Consider the following 20,410-nt stretch of genomic DNA (forward strand, 5'->3'; position numbering starts at 1 on the left):
TCTACCACAGGCGATGTTAGGCCTACAGTAAATTTAATGTGATCATAGTAACTGACACTGCCATTTTCTACGATGCATTAAGGACGGATTGTTAAAACAAATCTAAACATCAAGACTAAACTGAAGACCAAAGGCTCAGTCATTATAAAGCTGATAGATAATTTATTGAGTTTGGTTACATTGTTGAGTTTCTGGCGGATAAAAACCTTGACGTTGCAGTATGGTTTTTTTCATGGTAACAGACCTCAATAGGTCTAATTATCTATGATAAGTATCGTCAGAAAAAATCTGAGTTTATGCAAACGTGCAGTGATTGTGGTGGTGCTTCTTTAAGATGAGACACATGAACTCATAGCACACAGCAGTGCACTGAAGACACATGATCGGTAAGTGACAATTATTGGTCCTATGTCATAATAATCTTCACAGTACTCAGTATGCAGCAAACAATGCAATAATTTCCAGTCGTTCAGCTCATGATGCCTTCAGCCTTGGTAGCCTACTGTGTAACTGTCTGCTGTTGATGCCAGTTATCTGCTGCTGCTGCTAATGGTACTGGGATACTTTAATATAGCAATGAAAGATAAAATGTCCAAAGCATATTTAAAAAACCTATTTCACCTGTTTTTACAAAGTTTGCTTGGTAGATATATTTCTCTCACTGCTTCTGAGACCTTATTGTTTAATGAGGAGAGCTACACATTTTTTCAACTCTTCACCTGTGTTCCCTAGATCATTCTACAAACTCTGAAATGAATCTACAACCCTGACTGTATGTTAATGAAATAAACATACACACGCAAGATTTGATCAAAGTTTTATGCAAGATCATATTACTTCTCAATCACAACTTGACTTGCAATCTCAGACTTAAAATCAAGGCAGATTTCTTAAAAATGGACTTTCCCTAAACTAATTGTCTTATAATGTTGATAAAGTCCAGTGGGACATACGTCTAAACAGGTCCAGGTGAATATTTCAACGAATTCTCTTACCCCACTAAGAGTGAAGGATACAAATACTATGACTATCCAGCAGCAGTCACGCTCCATCTCATCCTTGTAGAAAATGGCCTTTGACGCTCATGCTGGGGTAGGTAAGCAATCTACAACCTCCACCTTGATTACGCATTGCCATTCAGTTTAATCCTTACCATTTGGCAGTTCTTGGAATATAATTTGTTCAAAACGTTCAGTTATATAATGTTAGTGACCAGTTTTGGGGGGGAAAATGCAAAACGTTGAGTTTGAAAGAAACTACAAGTCCGCCCTGTCTGTACACTTGATTCACTAGAACTTTTTTCACCTTAGAGCCTGTCACCAGCTCTTCCCAAATCAGCTGTGACATATGTCCAAAAGCATTCTTCAGCTGTTCAACTAACTCTTACACTGATGCGGTCATCCTCTTTGACCGGTACTTTGAACACATCGCTATGGTTTTGGTCTTATGTGATTAGCATCGATATGCCTATATGCTACTACGCGAACTTTACACACAGGCAGTGTGAGGACACCTAAATCCTATACCAGTATATTGGAGGTCCTTAGGCTACAGGCTCGCTTTCTCTGGACAGCAATCACTGCAATGGCGGATTACGATAACTACGATGACCGGGATCGGGCTTACGGGAGCTTTGGTGGAGGACGAGGGTAAGAAAATACTTGTTGGACTGAGAGAAGGGAGGGTAATTGAAAGCACGGGGAAAGATGGAGACTGACGCTGCTCATTTATAACGTTTTGTGCTGCATCTGAAATGGAGGTAGGCCTACGCATACATGACCGGGGTCGGTAGCAGCACGCGCCCGCTATGATGAATGGAAGAGCGCTTAGACAAGCAAAGACAGAGCGAGGCTTAGACGCGCTTGCAGATGTGCAGAATTATCTTCTGAATCTCTCGATCGATTCGGTTTTACAGCTTGTTTTGTTTCTTCCTAAAATCATAGCATTGAATAGATCGACGATTAGGTTATGCGATTCTTGCCAGCAAGGCACTTGGCGCCAGGGTCTCAAGAAAAAAGCTGTCCACATGGTTGCATGTTGTGGCACAGTCAGCGATCCGACTACTGCGGGAATATTGTCGACATTTATGAAAACCAATGTTTCCGTCTACAGTGTTTGTAAACATTTGAGGTTGCATGTGCTCTGATCATCACTCAAGTCTAACATTAGCTTAGCTACATGCAAGCTAATTGTTGCAAACGCACCGCAACCTAGAAGAGGTCTGCACGGCCAGGCTACTGGGCCATATTCTGTGTCATTCCATTTCTCTCGCACCCTGCTGTTGCCGTTCAAATATACACAAGAGAGCGGACATGGACCGGTTCTTGTGGACCTGACTGTCTGCTCACATGGAGTCTCTTCTCTCGTGTCGTTGTCAGTATGAGAGATGTGCAGCTGAAGAATAGGCTAATTCAGCTACGTTGCCCTCATATCATGTCAACATTTACTTATAACAGTTAGATTGCATCAATCGTAAAATGTATTACAAAATAGGGAATCGTACTCTATCACTTAGTATCGTTATAGAATGACACATTATCGCATATCTCGTTATCATATTTCTCATCATAATATACAGGGATTTTTTACATAAACACATCATGATTTTGGCGTATCTCTGTAAGTAAGCTGTTATGACTGTTATTTGCTTCACATCTCAAATCAGGCTCTTAGAATCTTGTTACTACCCAGGTTAAGCCACTGGACAATGTGTGTTGATATTGTTTGCATCGATATAACGTCACTTTTCGACTTAGGTTTTGGTGTCCTCCTCATCAGGTAACATTGGCCCCATATTTAACCTCTCCACCGGAATGAAATGACTACTACTTTTTGGGGCCGGTGGTTTACAGCACTAAGCAAAGGGGTGCAGTTTGCAGATGTGTTTTTGCCCTACATGAGAGAGAGAGAGCCAGGCGTCATCTTATCTGCTGGTCTCAGGTGCCAGTGAGTGACGGTTCGAGGATCTTCACTCTGCTTCTTTTTACTTTGACACCACAGGAATGTGTATGGCATCCTGGACCACATTTGCACTTTTGCTCACTGTCTACTTGACTTGAGATCACAGCCTGCTCCCCATCCTCCCCCAAGACTGAATGCAAATGAGCCATCTAAAATTGTTCAAAAGATCCTACCATGTCTTATGTAAATTTTTTTTTTTTTTTCTCGGCTAGCGCTTGCGCGGTGTCTTTACCTTATTAGGATTTCTGGTCATGTACAAAATGTCTATTTTTGTTTTGGGTAGCTGTCCCCACAAGTCTGAAGAATTTATAGCCTCACCCTCCCCTTGATGCAGTCCAAAACAAAAACAACAACAACAAACAACAAACAAAAAAAATCAACAGTGAAGGTCTAAGATTATGTACTGACATACGGAGCTGTTACTTGAACAATAGCGGAGACTGAATGTTGTCTCTGTGGTGTGTGGTTTAACTGGACTGTGTCAGAGGAAGAACAAGGCACTTTGGAGTGCTGTGTGAGAGAACAGTCCTCTTGCTTGCAGTTTGGTCATCATTTCTCAGTCTAAATGGGCTCGTCAAGGTTAAGGTTTAAAGGCTTAACGCGTTGGATGAAGTGATAGGCTGCGTTAGGATACTGAGGGTCTTGAGCACCAAGGCTGGATTGCATTGACATTGTGTTCAGTTGTCACAGCTGAATGGATTTTGTATGATTTTACTGTTCCCTATGTATAATGCCCCACTTGTCTTACACTGCAATGATGTATGTGTCAGCAATGTTAGGATGAACCTAATATTGGTCTTATAACAAGTGAATGTTTGTTTATTTTGATTAATGTCAACGCCAATATCTTGCAAGGCTTTTACTCAAATCATATTCAGGACTGACTCTGCAACATACTGCAGACTCAGTTTTACACATTAACATGACATAAATTTTACAGTTCCAACAAACTGTCTGATATCTACATTCTTTATTTATGAGAATCAACAGACCCTTCTAGAATCTTCGAATTAGATAAGAAATAGTGCGTCAAGCTGAGGTGATGGGGCTAAACTTGCAGCAGAACACTCTCTAACGAAGGTTTTGTTTTTCGGTCAGAAGACCCCGAGGTGGTGGCGGCCCAGGCGGACCCCGTAAGCAGAAGGAGCTGCCCACAGAGCCCCCATACACAGCATATGTTGGGAACCTGCCTTTCAACACAGTGCAGGGCGATATAGATGCCATTTTCAAAGACCTTAACCTCAGGAGTGTTCGACTAGTCAGAGACAAAGAGACAGACAAGTTTAAAGGTGAGTGACCGAAGCCTCTCTCTCTTTCTTTCCTTCTCAGTTCCGGGGCAAAGGAAAAATGTCCGAGGGCTCACCCCGCTTTGTTCTGTCTGTCTTTTTTTCCGATTTCGTTTCCCCTTCAGGTTTCTGTTACGTAGAGTTTGACGACTTGGAATCTCTGAAAGAAGCGTTGACGTACGACGGTGCTGTGAGTAGAATTTGGAATTCCGCCTTTCGCGTCTGTTTGCGTAACTTTCGCCTTGCCCGGAGAACGGGATGTGTTGATTAGGTTTTGCTGAATGTTAGAACCTCTAACAAGGAGACCCCCCCCCCCCCCCCCCCCCCGTTTGTGCCCGTTCTCCGCAGCTCCTTGGGGATCGATCGTTGAGGGTGGACATCGCTGAGGGACGAAGACAAGAGCGAGGAGGCGGAGGGTTTGGTTTCCGAAAAGACGACAGAGGTATCGTTAACGCGCCGCGTTAAAACATGTCTTCCCGTGTTCGTATATTTTGATGGCCGGTGCTTAGAGAAGAAAATCATTGATTTGCACTGTGTTGTGAAATTATTTTACAGTTTCTCTACCCTGTTTGTGTATTTCTTTGTTTGGCCCGTTATTGCCACTGTTTAAACCTTAACTGTGAACAGAATCTATTTAAAGTTTGGATCACGTCTACTCAAATCCAAAGTGTCATTAGTACTGTGGGATAGTGGTGAGAATAATAAGGGGAAGCTTGTTTTCTCGCTGATTTTTTTTTTTTTTTTGTATTGTGCTGTAACTTAATGCGCATTGTTTAGCTTGTTTACCTCTAATGTTTATTTATAAGCAGACATCACTTGGGTTTGAGTAGATTGCTGTTCGTTTATTCATCTGTCATCCCCTACCCTTTCATATCATTGCTTTTCCTCACTCTTCTGTTTCCCCCCTCCCCCCCCTTCCTGTCAGTATAGCACTTTCTAATCTCTTCTACTACTATATACTCTCTCTCTCTCTCATTCTGCCTAACAAAATGTCTGTCAGCCAGAGAGAGGGTCTGTGGTGTGTCAACCTGGCTCCCGCTCTCATACAGTTATACTAACAGGGGGATTGGCAGGACAAGGTGCTGGCTAACCAGGGCCGCCCTGCAGGTGGCGCTCTTCCGCCACCGGCCCAAACTACACACCCTTTTTTTAAAAAATTTAAACTGAGGACCCCTGTCCCTTTCAGGCCGTGGTGGCTCACGCGGTCCCAGAGGAGGGGGACGAGATTCCAGAGACGACTTCGACCACTCTGGAGGAGGTGCGGTTAGCGGTGCAAAACCAGAAAGGGAACCGGGCAAGACAATCCGACCCCTAGTGTCATAGTTTTATGATTGGTAGCCTGCAGCTTAGAAGAAATGCTTGGCAAGAAATTATTATCTGCAAGACATAGATGTCTGCTGAATGAGTCTAACGAGTAATAGGATTTTCCCTGAAGTTGTGATTTTTTTTTCCCCACCCTGATACTTTTCCCCAAAAGCATCTTTTTTTTCTTTTTTTTTTTTTTTTTTAAACATCTCCATAATCCCACGGAGACTCCATCTCATTCTCATAAACCATATTTTACAGGAGTATCTCTGCTGGTTTGGAAACTGTCTGTAGAGAGAAGCTGCTAATTAACACTAGTCTGAGATAGAGGCACCCTGATGGCTCAGCATGTTAAAGGAGAGATTTATTGTGGTGGTGTAATCGTATATAACAGAACAGCTTCCAAACGACAAAAAAAAACCCCAAAAAACCCTGAAACTTCACTAAGTCAGCCATTTTGGTCACTTCCCAGTGCTTCTGTTGTTATTGCTGTGACAGAAAGTTACACTGTATGCGATGATGCCATCTCACTGAATCTTATTCGAGGCTTTTAGGGTGTGAAACCCTATCTTAGATCAGTGTTTTTTTTTAGACAGCTGCAACCAGTTTTGGGGAAGCCAGGGAAAAACGATCTGCCTGTATTCTAAGTTGTGTCTGCCTTATTCCTTTACTTTCTCTTAGGATATAGAGATGATGACTTCATGGGTGGGAGGAGTCGAGGTGGCGGTCGTCCTGGTGACAGGAGGGGGGGCGGAGGAATGGGGCGCTACAGGGATGGACCTCCACCACGTGGAGGCCAGACAGACTTCAGAGAACCCTCTGAAGGTATCAGAGTTTCTTCCTGCCTGCCAACCACTAGAAAATCTTACTTTAGTTAGAATGTCGTGGAATTCACTGACATTACCTCAAAAAAATGGAATAATCCTAGTTGACAGAATAATTAATATCAGGCTTTAAAACAAGTTTGTGATTGACAGAGTGAGTAAGACATTTGCCCCGTTCGCTGCACAAAGAGTGGAGTTGTTATTTTCATGTGCGTGGCCATTGCGTTAATGGTGTTTTCATTCTCTCGTTTTCAGAGGAAAGAGCACAGAGACCAAGGCTACAGTTGAAGCCTCGTACGGTCAACGAACCTCTAAACCAAGTGGCTAACCCCAACTCGGCCATTTTTGGGGGTGCCAAGCCCAGGGAGGAGGTAATATCCAAAGACAAACACTAAGAGACTGCAGCCTGCCTCAGTGCATTGAGGCGGATGGAGGGAGGGAAGGGGGGGGGGGGGGCCAAGGGATGGGAACGACAAAACGTATCATGCCAGTGGGAAAATGAAACGAAAAAAAAAAAGGCCTCTGTCATCATTCCTACCTGTTAAGAGATGAACGGAGACCCCCTTCTTCTGAATTCAGTTCAAGTGAAATATTTATTCAAGAAGGAAAAAAAAAAAAATTGATGAACACACATGATAAACTTGCGCACACACACATACACAGACACACACACACATACACACACACACACACAGACACACAAATGAGCAGCTCATGAATGCATGTCAAACTGTTTAACAATTGGTTTTTACATCCACCTCTGCTTCCCTGTACTTAGTGCCTGCTTTTTACTGTAGTTCTGTCAGGGGAGGGTTCATTCATGTTCATTGTGAGTCAGAGAAGGTTTGTTTGGGCTGCTCTCTTAAATGGAATCCCAAATTGTGTCAATTTTAAATTGATTTTTTTTTTTTTTTTTTAAAGTTGTTGAACGTAAACATACTGCTCAAGTTGAACCCCTTTACTGTGTGTGTCAGAAATAATGTGAGTTTGAGCTTGGATTCAGTTCGGTATAGCCTCCATACATACAAGTGGACCAGGCTAGGCATTTTCATGCATTTCACTCAATCCATACAGAGATTCTTTATTAAACAGTATTGCAGTGTTTGCCATTGCAGTTAAACCTTTCTTGCATTTCTAAATAATTTTTTTTTTGTTTCAGGGTAATAATAGATTCCTTCTCAGAACTTGGTGTATTTTTGATGTTTTTGATAGAACGTATTTTGCAAGTCCCATATATTCAGTGTAGGAAACCTCACCTGTCTGAAGGATCAGAAGTATCTGGGTACCACAAATAGATACACACGCCCAGAAACGCACAGACACATGCACGCTGACACCCTCAATGTTGTGCTTTTATTTTGCCTTTAGCCCTAATTGTATCAGATTTTAAATTGGCATATGGAAGCAAATGCTACTTCAGTCACACTGTACTTAAAACAGCATAATTTTTTAGAGATATGAGTTCCCTGTAACAATCTACTGAAATCTCCTGATAGTCTAAGCCGTGGTTAGGTTCTTGTTATGTAATCTGACCATTCTCTTCCAGTGGGAAATGCCAAGTGTATTATTTCACACTTAGAGCGGAACCTGTCTAACCATTCTGTTTTGTTGTTTGTTCTGTTTCCGTTCTCTAAAGAATTAATATATCCGTGTGGCTGCATTATTCTGGAAGGCTAGACTGGATCTACGGGCTTTGTCCACCAAAAAAATCTTTCAAAGACTCCCTAAGAAAATAAAGGTGCCGGGCTCCTCCCAATTATATGCTAATCCAAAATGGCTCAGCCTCTGATTGGCTTTAGAGCAGTTGGAGCCAGAACCTCTGGAAAAAAAGTGGGCGTGGTATGTGCTTTGCCCATCCCTGCTTAGTCCTCTCAGAGTGAACCTCCCGCAGACCTAAACATAAGGACAGTGGCTTCGGTTTGATTCTGTTGCCTTTGGGTAAGGATCTCATGATGTGTAACTTTTTTCCTCCATCCTTTTCCCAAGGCATCTTTTTCGAGTTTAAAGCAACCTCTTTGAATTTCTAGATATGCAGGAGTAGAAAGTGACCTGCAGTGTCTTTTTATAGTTTTTTTTTTCCTTTCCTTCCTAAAGTTTTTTCCCTATTTGTAAAATGAAAGTCCTTTCAACCTCATAAAATTCCACTGTCTTAAAAATTAAATGATTTCAATGCCACGTTGAGTGTGAATGTTGGTTTCTCTTTTTGTGTAATTCAAGGCCTAATTCATCCTAATTTTGAAAGATTTTTGATCCAGTCTGTTTAATCCAAACAAGGAGATGCTTTCTTCAATAATGCGACACAATCTCAGTTCATTTAGAAGAGCAATGTGAACACATGTAGGATTTGAATCATGAACATGAATATCTACTGCAACCATAGTCTGACAGGGGTCAGCCTCCACTACTTCATGGTAATGTATTTCGTTGTAAAATGAATTAAAAAAAAAAAAAAAGGCATACAGAATTATAAATCACTCTTAATACAGTCCGGTGTAATACATTTACCTAGGAAGCATATTGAACAAAAACACCACTTGCTTTCACATACCCAGCCAAGCGGTCACCAGGCGCTGTAGTCATGTCTCCTATTAGATCAAAGTGTAGAGTTCTCCTGGGAAATCCTGTGCATTGCAATCATTTTATTTACTGGACATGAAATGGAGAAAGTGGAACCTTTTTCTTACTGTACTATAGAGAGAAAGGCTGTTTTTATTCTTTTGTTTTTCTTTTTCTTTTTCCTACACTGTTTATGGCAATAAAATGTATCCTCTTACAGTGTTTCAGATGAATGTGTTTAAATGGGGATGGAGTGGGAGCAAAAACAAGATTATATACCTGTCCACGTAAAACGTTACCATGTATGTAATAGGAAAGGGAAACACACTTGATAAATATTTCTTAATTCTCTCTCTTTTTTTTTTTTTTTTTGTACGTCACCCAAAGTCCCTGGATGAAGAAAACTAGTTTTAAAACACCTTATTCATTTGAGCAGGCACGAGACAGAATTTTCTAGAATGTCTCTTGGTTTGTCCCTGAATGATGTGATTGCCCATCTTTGATATTTGGTACCATTTCAGTCGTTTTGATGTTTCTGGATCTTTCATTTTACTGACACAAGTTTAGAATTGGATGCTTTCTTTGCCTTGGAGCAAATGTCATACATTCTTTCTCAATTTTGAAATTTTATAATAAGTCTGAGTCATGTGTTGAATAGTATAGAAAGAATTTGTAAAACTGATTTGTTAGTACTTAAATGTTTATTAACAGTAATACGTTTGTTCACCTATTCTCTCCTGGCCTGAAGAACAAATGAGTAAATTTTACTGAATGATACTCAGAACTCAAGGACTGAATGCGTCAGTATGAGCATACAGAAGGGGTTTTGGTACACAATAAGATTTCTTTTCTTAGATGAGCAGTTTACTTAAAACACAACAAACCCATAAGGAAAATAATCCTCATACGATGACTAAAATGCAGAACATGTACTCGGTGCACAGTAGTTTTTTTGTTTTTGTTTTTGTTTTTGTCAGTGACAGTATAATGTGTAAAATGCTCAGAAGTCAAAGACATGCATTGACTGTGTGCTGCCCAGAGAGAGAGAGAGTGTGTGTGTGTGTATAATCGATTGTGTCAGTATAAGAGTGAACTGAAGGTTTTGCTTTAGAGTGTTTGTTTTTTCTAAACTACAAAAAAAAAAAAAAAATTCATATGCTGTTCTGAAAAGATCATATTATCGGTTGATGGGGATGGGTGAGACATTGAAGCTCTGTTATTTATGAATGATCTCTTTAAAAACGAAAAGGACACAAAATTATATATTTTTTTTGGTTGCAGTTTAAGCGATGATGCTTCATTTTTCTTTCTAGCATGACATTGTATATTGTACTTCTCTCACATTTAGTCCCTCTACAAATACAGTCTTGTTAAATAGAAACTTTTAAGTCTTAACAGTTGTTGGCCACATCATGTTTGTCAATAAATATTTGCTCAAAATTCAGTGCCATTGTCACAAATAAACATCTTATACATTTCACTCAACCACCCCTTTTGCCAAAGTGAGATTTGTCCATCTCACACTTTATTGATTTATTGAGTTATTTAGTTTATGAATGATGAGAAGTAGTCTTAGGCAAATCTAGCCCATGTTCACCCAGGGCTGTTTATGAAGGCCCTTTGGAATCTGGGTTGTACATCAAGTCTGACTGGACTGGATAGGTTTGTAAGTGAGTGTGAGATCCTGTTTCTTAAATAAATAAATAAATAAATGCACATTTGCCAAGCCACCAGGAGCCACAGGTGGATACTACATGCACGTTGGTTAATAATTATTGCAAGGCAACTGTACAGCTGTTACCTTTCGTATTGCTCCGTATTACCTTATAGACGGTAGCTTATTGAATATCCAGCAGAGGTCGCTATTTTCTTGCGTGTTATCCTTGAAACGTGCGTGTGTCAGACGTTACGACGATTTAAATGCTACGTGCGCGCACCCGTTAGAGCCAGCTACCTTTGCAAGTAACAGCCGAGTTGTGAACGTTGGAAACCAAGGAGAACCTCACATTGAAAATGTAAAACTAAGTGAAGGGAAGACTATCAACAGCGGAATATTTATGGGATCATGGTGTAGACGTATATATTAAAAGATATGCACTGGCTTTATCCTTCCTGTTTACGTTTAAAAGTAGACAACAAGGAACTGGAAAACTTTTGAACACACAACACCACAACTTACGTGAGCTGCATTGGGGTTGAACATTGTTTCTGGACCGCCTCGACACGGATAGTAAAAGGTAAAGTCTCATATAATTGAAGTGAAAAATGTATTCGACGAGGCTTTTGTTTGAAATTATATTGTAACTCTAGATAAATACTGTTGTTCAAAACTAATCTTGAACTGACCAAGTTTTAAAGTTTTATTTGTTCAAGTAATAACTAATGTTTGCGAGTTTCAATTCGCCATTGACCTTGTGTGGTAGTTTATTACTCAAGCAAAACTAAAATTTAGAAGTTATTGGAAACGAAAACGAAAACAAAGCAACGTTTATTTCGCTTAAGATGTCCCACAAAGTAACTAACATGGTAGTCTGATTGGTTTTAGGCATGTATACATACAACTGAAAGGGCTCGTTTATTGTGACAGCTGATATGGTTTTATTAAGCCTATTTAGAATATCATTATCAGTAATCTCTGTTATGTGTCACGATAGTTGATAGCCAATAGGTTATGCAATAGGGATGATTCCATAGAAAGATTAATCTCTAATCTTGGTGTGTCTGCGTTTTTTAAGATCAGGCGTGATTCTAACTCTATTCATTACGATACGTCAAGGAAGTCTTGGTATCACATTTCTACCTTCTGCAGTGGACACGAAGGCTACATCATGGAATTTCTAATCAAGAGGTCTTTGCTTCAATCGATCGCTAAACCCACTTTACCTTTCAATGTTGTTTCCCATCATAGTGTTTGCCATGACTCCGTGACCCTGCCAGCCCCTAGCCCCCAGAATCGCCACAGTCGGTTACAGGATAATCCTCAAGGTAAGGAACGGAAAAGGAGATGCTTCGTTACACCATAACATAAGCGATCAAAAAGTTTTAAGATACGTGGTAACTGTTAGACCTAAAACTCTCTGAGTTTGTTCATACTGGGTTTTATTTTATGTGTGGGTTTAGGCCTGTATTGAATCCCTCTTATTACCCAGTCCCACTGAATGTTGTCCTGCCACAGCGTAGCTATTGTTGGATTGTTAACGGATTGTTGTGACAGATATGAGTGCACACAGTTGGGACAATACAACGACAGTTGGAGAGATGGAACTGTGGGAGTGCCTCTGTTGTTTTGGACTTTGTGCTGCCTGCAATAGTTGCTGACGCTGGACAATGCAAGGCCCAAGAGGAAAGAAAGTCTTTAGATACTGTCAAACTCATTTTGTTCAGTCACTGAATGGCGTTTCTGAATTGTGGAGGTAAACGATAAAACATAGCCCACTGAAAGTGTTTTTTGTAAATAGGCCTCTGTGGTTAAACGTGAGTGTTAATGTGCTTTGCTCTCAATTTTGGCATGTTGCTGAAAGGGGAATTAGAACTGTAGTTATCGCATAACACAGTTCAACAGGAGTATAAATAGTGGCATGTGCATATGATATAAACACATAACTGTCCATATTCTGTGATATCAGTTCTGCAAGTTGGGTGTTTTGGTTGTTAATGATGTAGAATCGGTGGGATGGGACCATACCAGTGTTTTCAAAACTGATGTTAACCTTGATGAATTTAGATTTTATGTAAGCTGGTATTACTGAGTAAACCTTGGTAGGAACGGTTAAAACTCAAATCCATGTACCTTTAGTAGAAATGTCCCACACGAGTCCATTGTTCACTTGGAAACTTGTATTCTGGGTGTCTTTCACAAATGAGTGAATCTGGAACTTTCCTTTACCTTGATCTTTCCCTGCGTTGTTACGCTCAGGGCACAACCTTAGCAGCTGTTGCCACGGCACCGGGCGAATCTGGTCCAGTCGCCATGGCAGTGGCTGTGTGTGTGTGTGTAATTGACTTGCACAGGTTACTGTGGTAGGCCATGAATAGAGCACCCTGGGGAATAACCGTGGTTCCTTGATATTTGACACCTGAATTAGCTTGGCTTGTGTGTGCCTCATGACACATGCACATGCTCTGTTTTTCCCCCACCTTTCCTTTCTTTTTTTTTTTCTTTCTTTCCATCCCTTAGCGCTGGCTGAAGTGCGCGGTGGTAATTCCGTAACTGTTCCAAAGCTGGAGTGTTCAGATGATGCTTTGTGGTTAAGAACTGTGATCAGGACTGTCATAACCCATACCCTGCATCAGGCCGACTGCATTCATGTACTGTCTTCATGTGTTCTTCTTGGATAGTTTCAAAATGAACCCAAATCTGGCACCACACTTATAATTATATCGCACTATGTTTGCTATTAGGTTAAGTGTAGTAGCTCAGATTAGACTTAATGACAGCCTACGGATAATTTGCTTTAAGGTCTTTACATCACGGTTTACATTGTCTTACCCCAGAGCTGTGTCCCACTGACACTTTTTCTCTGCGATTAATCCAATGATAGGATACATTGATGCATTAATGTTTAGCAGCATGTAATAGCAGTTGCTTGCCTCTACTACTTGGAGCAGAAAAGACACTATACAGAGGAGTGTTTCCTTAAGTTGGACCGTGCCCAGAAGTGCTCAAAGGGTCGTTTTTTTATTGTGCCAGTCCCATGGAATGCCAGTTACGGAAAGATGCTGTTTGTTCAGGTCAGTTCAGTAACCACTGTAGTGATCTGATTTCTTATCAGATCTTCAGAGGGTGAGCTTGGGACAGAGAAACATGGAAATGGGAATCAAGTGGAAGACATTTGCTGTAATGCCACAATGCCAGGCTAAGGACAGTCCACAGAATGCATCCTGTGTGTGTGTGTGTGTGTGTGGATAGAGTGTCACCCCAGTAGAAGCACTGTAGCGAGTCTCCCATAGCTCAGCCTGCCCACAGGCTCTGAATTAATGATGGGAGCCCTACTTCTGTAGTTTCGAGCCAGCTGTCTGCTCCTTGATGACAGCTAACATCGATTGGCCAGCCTAACTGCCTTAGCCTTGGGCCTCCACTTCATACAGTCTGCCCAGGTGATCAGACTGAGGCAGATAAATGCTACAATGAACCTGTTACCACTTGTGTACATTTCTTCTATGGTTTTTGGTATACGATTGTGCTCTCTGTCGCAAATTATTAGTCACACAGATGCATTGTCAGAAGCGTGAAGTTTAACTGATTGGTGTTTTTCCTATCTGTCGCTTAAGCAACATTGCTGTCACCGAACGTTTTCCACAGGACAAAACAGTGAAGCGTGGTCCTATCCTGAAGTGTGTCTGAAGTCTCTCTCTTTTTTTTTTTTTTTTCCTTTTCCTGCAGGAGACGAACATGTGGGCTTCGTGTTGTAACTGGCTCTGTCTGGACGCTGGGACGGTGGAGGAGAACAGCACCAGCAGTAATATGCAGCGTCAGGCCTACACCAACTCAGGCTACAGCAGCCACCCGTCACCCGTCGCACCAGAGCACATGTGCAAGGCCTGCCGGGGCCGCATCGATTCTGTGGCTGGGAAGGTAACAACAAACCTTGACACTTCCAAGACTGCTGTTTGTTCCCTTTTTTAAGAGCAGAAGAGACCGGTATCCTATACCAGATTCCTCTCAGAGTGGCTCTTTTCAACAACACCAAAATCCCTGTCGCGCTAGACAATGGTGAATTGTTTTGAAGGCTTGCAGCAGTTCGAAGAAGTGTTTCAAAGTCACTGGAAATGAGACCTTACAGACACATACTGAAAGTATTGATGTTTGGATTTACGGTGTACAACAGCCTTGGTGTGGGAGAGCATCAGTTTCACTACATAGTTTTCCTAAAAACAGAAGGAATATATTCTGTGTCCACTCAGCTAATAGTAACACGTAGGCTAGCAACACACGTCCCACGCAGTCTAGATTCTCAGGGCCTGGGCCTTGTAATTCGCCTCGAAGAGAGTCGGAATTTCTGTCAAACCGGAGTTCTTCTGAGAGCATCTCAGGCTTTTCAAACCTTCTCACGTGTTACGCGCCTTTTATCCGACGCCACGATTGTTATCTCCGCGCGAGGGAAGGGAGAGTAGACGGAGGGCCTGCGGGACGTGCGTGCGCTCTCTCGTTTTCACCAGATCCACCCCCCCCCGATATGCTGACAGCTCGCTTTGTGTGGGACCTTCACCGGAGCCGACGCGACCGAGCCGCTCGGCTCTCTATGGGAGACGGGAGACTAGGCCGGGCCGGGGAGGCGGAGGTGTAACCCGAAGCTCGAGTGTCGTTGTTCTGTCTCGCATCGGTGTCACGTCTAATTGTCCCGCGACTCCGATGTACTGTAATTCCGCCATTGTCACGTCATGCTCGTCACATTTCTACACATGCTACTTACATAATACTCTCTCAGCGCCAGTCCTGGACGTTTTCTCCCTCGCAGTTGTGCCTTGTGCCCTTTTTTTTTTTTTTTTTTACTTTTTTGAATTGGTGTATAACCGATGTTTCACACTAATCTGAAAAGCATGTTAAGCTGAGTTATATTTAATCACGGATGCGAGTTATTTAATTTGTTGGGCAGTAACTGTAAGATTATAGTCGCATTGTCTCTCTCTCTCTCTTTTAGTCCGTCTTTGCTGTTACGAAACGCATATTTAACATGGTTCTGGTCTTTTGGCTTATCGGCAGTGTATCTGCTCAGAGACCTACAGATCGGGTTTCAAGACCCACAGGCATGATCTGTGGTAAACCAGACTTTACCCATGAGTTCTTTTAACATAACTCTCATTTGAACTCTTGTAGCTGCAGAAGTCCCTCTCTGCATATGTGGAGTGACTCAGTGCTGGGTAACACACCTCTCAGAGGAATGCTATTGAGATTTATTTAGATTTCATGGTCCGTGCTGACATCCTAACATGATGTCAGTGTCATGGGTTGTCTGTGGTATTTGAATTATTCCTGTCTGAGCTATCGTGAAGGTATGGGATCCTTCAGCCCTTTCTGAAGCCAGTTTGACAAACGTTTTTTGTACTGCTTGTTATATACTTTGTTGACACTTCTGTGTGAGAGAATGTTCCCAATTGTTTGTTTAAGTTTTACTCACATTTTTGGTGGTTCCTTCGAACTCCCTGTCACTTCAGAATACCATATAGTCATGAACATTAGCTTTGCTGATCTTAAAGTTCAATGGAACAACATGGAATGACTTGGGAAAGACTTGGCTGAAACCCTCAATGCTGTCATCGTGGTTTTCTTGACTTAACATGCTATGATAATTCGAGATATTCTGAATAGCTCTCATATTGTGCATTTCTCTCGGTCATTGACAAATTAACGTTCTCTTTGTGGTTTGAATCTTATTTCTCGATCTTCTTTTTTTTTTTTTGCAGCACGTGTGTTTTGACTGTAAGAAGAATTTCTGTGGGCGTTGCTCTACCCAGCTGGAGTTTCGCCCTCGGCTGTGCCACACGTGCCAGCGTTTCTACGGCACCCTGTTTGAGCGGGCTGAGTTGATGAAGCTGAAGGTGAAGGACCTGAGAGACTACTTGCACCTGCATGAGGTTTCCACGACGATGTGCCGCGAGAAAGAGGAGCTGGTCGAGCTGGTCCTCGGCCAGCAGACTCCCACCGACGAGGCGGGCCTGACGGCCCAGCCGCACGCGCGCTCAGCCGAGCAAGAGTCTGCTCCTGCCCCTGCCCCGCCGCCGCCTGCCTCCACCCCGCTACCCTCAGGAAACGACGTCATGACAGAGCAGCCGCCTCAGACGCAAGAACCAGAGGATGGCCAGGTAAGGAATGGAAATGCCGCTGTTGAAATTATCCAGCTCTGTGTGCTGTCGCTCTGGAGGAAGATGATTGATACATCTTCAAAAAAAAAAAAGGTTAGTTTGCTGTTCAAGCGGTCCTTAGTTTCTTTAGCTAAACAGGCTTTGTCGTTGTGGATTTGCATTAGTTACTATTAGTCTGGACTTTGTGTCTTTGAAGAGTGAGTGTGTGCAGAGGAATGCCCTGGATTCTGTTAGGCAGAACTATGTGTGACTTACCCTAGGTTTGTTAACATTTGACCTGTAGAACTTGTCAGTGGTGGAGGAGACTGTTGAGGGTGAGGTCGACACAGAGCTGCAGGAGGAGCAGGAGTCCCAGGTATGACCTGACCCGACCCTCCTCCCTGCTCCTCTTCTCCTTTCACGCTCCTCCTCTATCCAAAGTCACTTTTTTTTTTTTTAGCAGCATGAGCTAAAACTTCCCATTTGGCTCTTGACTAGCGGCTAAGTGTAAAACACGATTCCGCTCCGTCGCTTTCTCCTGAGGTTCCGAGTCTGTCCGTTCAGCTATTCTCAGTTTTCGTTCCCTACTAGAGCCGTATGCACTAACCTACCTGCCTGACTTCAGACCAGCAGGTAAAAGCTATTTGTATGCATATATACCCTCCCCCCTTCTGTCTGCTGGAAGGATGCCAGTTAGCCCAAAGCTACGACAGCAGGAGGCTAACCTAGCATATAATGTCTCCCTAAGAGAAGGTTTTTAAACGCCCCACGCGTCAAAGGTTAATATGGTTCAGTAATAAGAGGACGGCATATTAATCTTTGTTGTTCAACAAGCATATTAACCTTTGCTGCCGCTTTCATAAAGGAAATTACATGCCGTTGTTTGGCTTGGGGTGTGGATTAGCCTCTGTTGTAGCCTTGCTAAAAGTAGAAAAGCAAACATTGAGAGTGGTTCTCTGTGTGCTGTGACCAAGAATTTGTTCCTTAGATGTCACTTTAGGATGTAGAAGGATTGATTTTTTTTTTTTTTTTTTTGGTAAGAATTTACTGTTCTCTAACTGGAGTTATTCAGACTTGCCATGGCTCACTTACTAACAGATGTTTGTCAAGTCTGACAGTTGGCCTATATAAATATCCCCCCCCCCCACGTTGTGCAATATATTGTCTCTTCGTGTGCTTATAGACTGTTGTAATTGATGCGAAGATAGGAGTGCTTTTTTGAGAATGGTTGACTCTGAAGAAACCCGACTTCTGTTTTTTTCTCTCAAGCTATTTCTTCCTTTTTCACTTTGCCTTTCGGGGTGTCAGCTATGACTCCATATCTTGCTCACAACTCCGCAGCTCACAAAATGCACTCCTCGTGTTCGTTCCAAATGTTGGAAAAAACTGAATTGGAAATTGACTCATAGGATTGGAAAAAACCGAAACCATTCAACCGATTTAACGTCTTGTTCCCTGTCCCTTGTAGGGGTAGGCTATGCAGCACGGTTGATGTGTGAAGGGGGGTGTGTTTGTTTTGGTGTTTTTGATGCATCACGATGAATCGTTTTTATCTGAGGGAGGTGTAGGTCACAGCATGTTGAGCTGGCTGAATGGAAGTGACCTTTACACATCTGTGTATCACGCTGCTTCGGCTGTGGCACACTGTCAGTTTAGTGACAGGTCTTTGTCCCAGTCTGTATGCCATAGTTTGACTAATTGAAATGACAGCGTACACACACACACAGAGTTTGTCCTCTATTCTTGTCTTCTATAATATCATCTAGTCATGAGTTCATGTCCTGCATTTCTCTCTGTTCTGTCTGTAAATGAAGTTGCTGAGGCATTGGGTCAGTGCTAAACTGGGGGGAACTTCTGAATTGTGTCAGTGCTTGGCCTGCACTGCAGCTTCGACTCGCGTAATGGTGTTTATCTCATGATCTGTCTGTGTGGTTTGAGCTTAAGCTAGAGGAAGTGTTGAACAGAAAGATCCTGTTAACCACAACAGCGCTAAAAGTCGGAGGATTAAAGTTGATGATATATAGTGTGTTTGGACTGGCAAAGTCACTATAATCAGCAGCAGTCTTCCTCTTTCAGCTTTATTGCCTTTCAGACCTGTTATCTGCAGCGTGAGTTATGAAACTGCTTTATTTACATATCAAATTAAGAGGCCAGCAAAGCACAGTTCTTAAGCTCTTGACGCATCTCTTTCCCTCTCTATCTTTCTCTCTCTCTCTCTTTCTCTCTCTCTCTCTCTCTCTCATACTCTTGTTCTCTTTGGTTCTTAGTCATCAGATTCTGAAGAGGTATTGGCTCCAGGGCGCAGGGCCTCTCTCTCAGACCTGAGCTCAGTGGAGGACATAGAGGCCCTCAGCGTGCGGCAGCTGAAGGAGATCCTTGCCCGGAATTTCGTCAACTACAAGGGCTGCTGTGAGAAATGGGAGTTAATGGAGAGAGTTACACGTCTCTACAACGACCAAAAGAACCTGCAGAATTTGGGTACATACTAAAACACATACGATCCTTTCCCTTGTCTGTCTGACATAGTTAACTCTCACCTGGTCTTACTGATATTGGAGATAAGTGTTGTGTTCATGAATTAGTGGTGCCAAAGATTTGAAGTCTAAAACTGTATGTCTGGTGTGTGCGTGGACTACTTTATTATTTGTGTGAGGGTTCATGTCTTATTTATTTATTTATTTTTGGTTTTCTTTTACAGTTTCGAACACCAATGACGGCATAGGTGAGTTTTTGATCTGTTTTTATCTCACTCGCTTAGGTTGTACATTAGTCAAAGATTTAACACGTATTTTAGTTCCGGTTTGCCTTTGAATAGACAATTTAGCAAAAAAAAAAAAAAAAAAATTGTGGACGTCTGAATCTTATGATTGTCTCGTGAATCACTGTTGACTGGGTGAGGTTACACAGACTGGGATTTCCATTCTCAATTCCTTCTGCTGTTTTTTTACGTGGCCAGATCCTCCTTCTGGGACGGGCACCGAGGAGAACCTTTGTAAAATCTGTATGGACTCTCCCATCGACTGTGTCCTGCTGGAGTGCGGCCACATGGTCACATGTACCAAATGTGGAAAGCGCATGAGTGAATGTCCCATCTGCAGGCAGTACGTGGTGCGGGCGGTCCACGTCTTCAGATCCTGAACGCTTCTCTCTCTCTCTCTCTCTCTCTCTCCCTCTTTCTCTCTTTCTCTTTCTCTCTCTCTCTCCCCGTGTGGGGGGTGAGGGGGTGGGGAGGGGTAAATAACATTCACACGTGGCCTTAACTGACTTTTTTCCCTCAAGTTCCCTCAATCTCCCAAAGACTAGGACCCACCCAGGCGACACAACTTAATAATGTTCCGATGCTCTAGTTTTAGTTTTAAAAAAATCGCTAGGTGTTTTTACAGAGTGATAATGAGTCCGTTCTGTGCTGCTGAACGTGAATTAGGGTAGTGAAAGAAGAGAAAGAACAGAAACGGTTGAAATGAGGTTTTTATGTAGTGTTCATCGGGCACTCATCAAACACAAGTGAGTTTGACTGCCCTCGCTCAGCTCTTAGTCATCTCAACCACATTTTTTTCCCCCTCTCTTTAAACTCAGAATGAAACCAAATGCCTTTGATTGAAGAACTGTTTCAGTGTGCTTTTTAAAGGGGGGGGGGGGTTTCTTCCATCCTGTGCGCAAACACAAAACAAGGGTTGTTGCTGATGGTCCAAGGGA

At 42.4% G+C, this 20,410-nt stretch overlaps 2 protein-coding genes across 3 annotated transcripts; both read left to right on the forward strand.

The window, feature by feature from the left end:
* The first annotated feature begins 1,569 nt into the window (after positions 1-1,569).
* Positions 1,570-10,307, forward strand: eif4h (eukaryotic translation initiation factor 4h). Of its 2 annotated transcripts, none has more exons than XM_030777424.1 (8): positions 1,570-1,649; positions 4,063-4,250; positions 4,373-4,437; positions 4,596-4,689; positions 5,434-5,505; positions 6,234-6,377; positions 6,632-6,747; positions 8,013-10,307. In XM_030777424.1, exons 1-8 carry the CDS (start codon positions 1,585-1,587, stop codon positions 8,016-8,018), a joined length of 750 nt encoding a protein of 249 aa, XP_030633284.1. In that variant the 5' UTR covers positions 1,570-1,584; the 3' UTR covers positions 8,019-10,307. The 2 variants fall into 2 exon arrangements, with proteins under 2 accessions (XP_030633284.1, XP_030633283.1); XM_030777423.1 differs by having other exon boundaries at positions 1,573-1,649; positions 4,060-4,250.
* A 617-nt stretch (positions 10,308-10,924) lies between these two features.
* Positions 10,925-19,857, forward strand: rffl (ring finger and FYVE-like domain containing E3 ubiquitin protein ligase). Its single transcript, XM_030777416.1, has 8 exons — positions 10,925-11,169; positions 11,841-11,917; positions 14,316-14,507; positions 16,337-16,735; positions 17,019-17,090; positions 18,982-19,192; positions 19,413-19,436; positions 19,671-19,857. The coding sequence occupies exons 3-8, from the start codon at positions 14,325-14,327 to the stop codon at positions 19,850-19,852; spliced, it is 1,071 nt and encodes a 356-aa protein (XP_030633276.1). The 5' UTR covers positions 10,925-11,169; positions 11,841-11,917; positions 14,316-14,324; the 3' UTR covers positions 19,853-19,857.
* Positions 19,858-20,410: the final 553 nt, after the last annotated feature.

This window comes from Chanos chanos, chromosome 6 (genome assembly GCF_902362185.1).
Source record: "Chanos chanos chromosome 6, fChaCha1.1, whole genome shotgun sequence".
Lineage (NCBI taxonomy): Eukaryota > Metazoa > Chordata > Actinopteri > Gonorynchiformes > Chanidae > Chanos > Chanos chanos.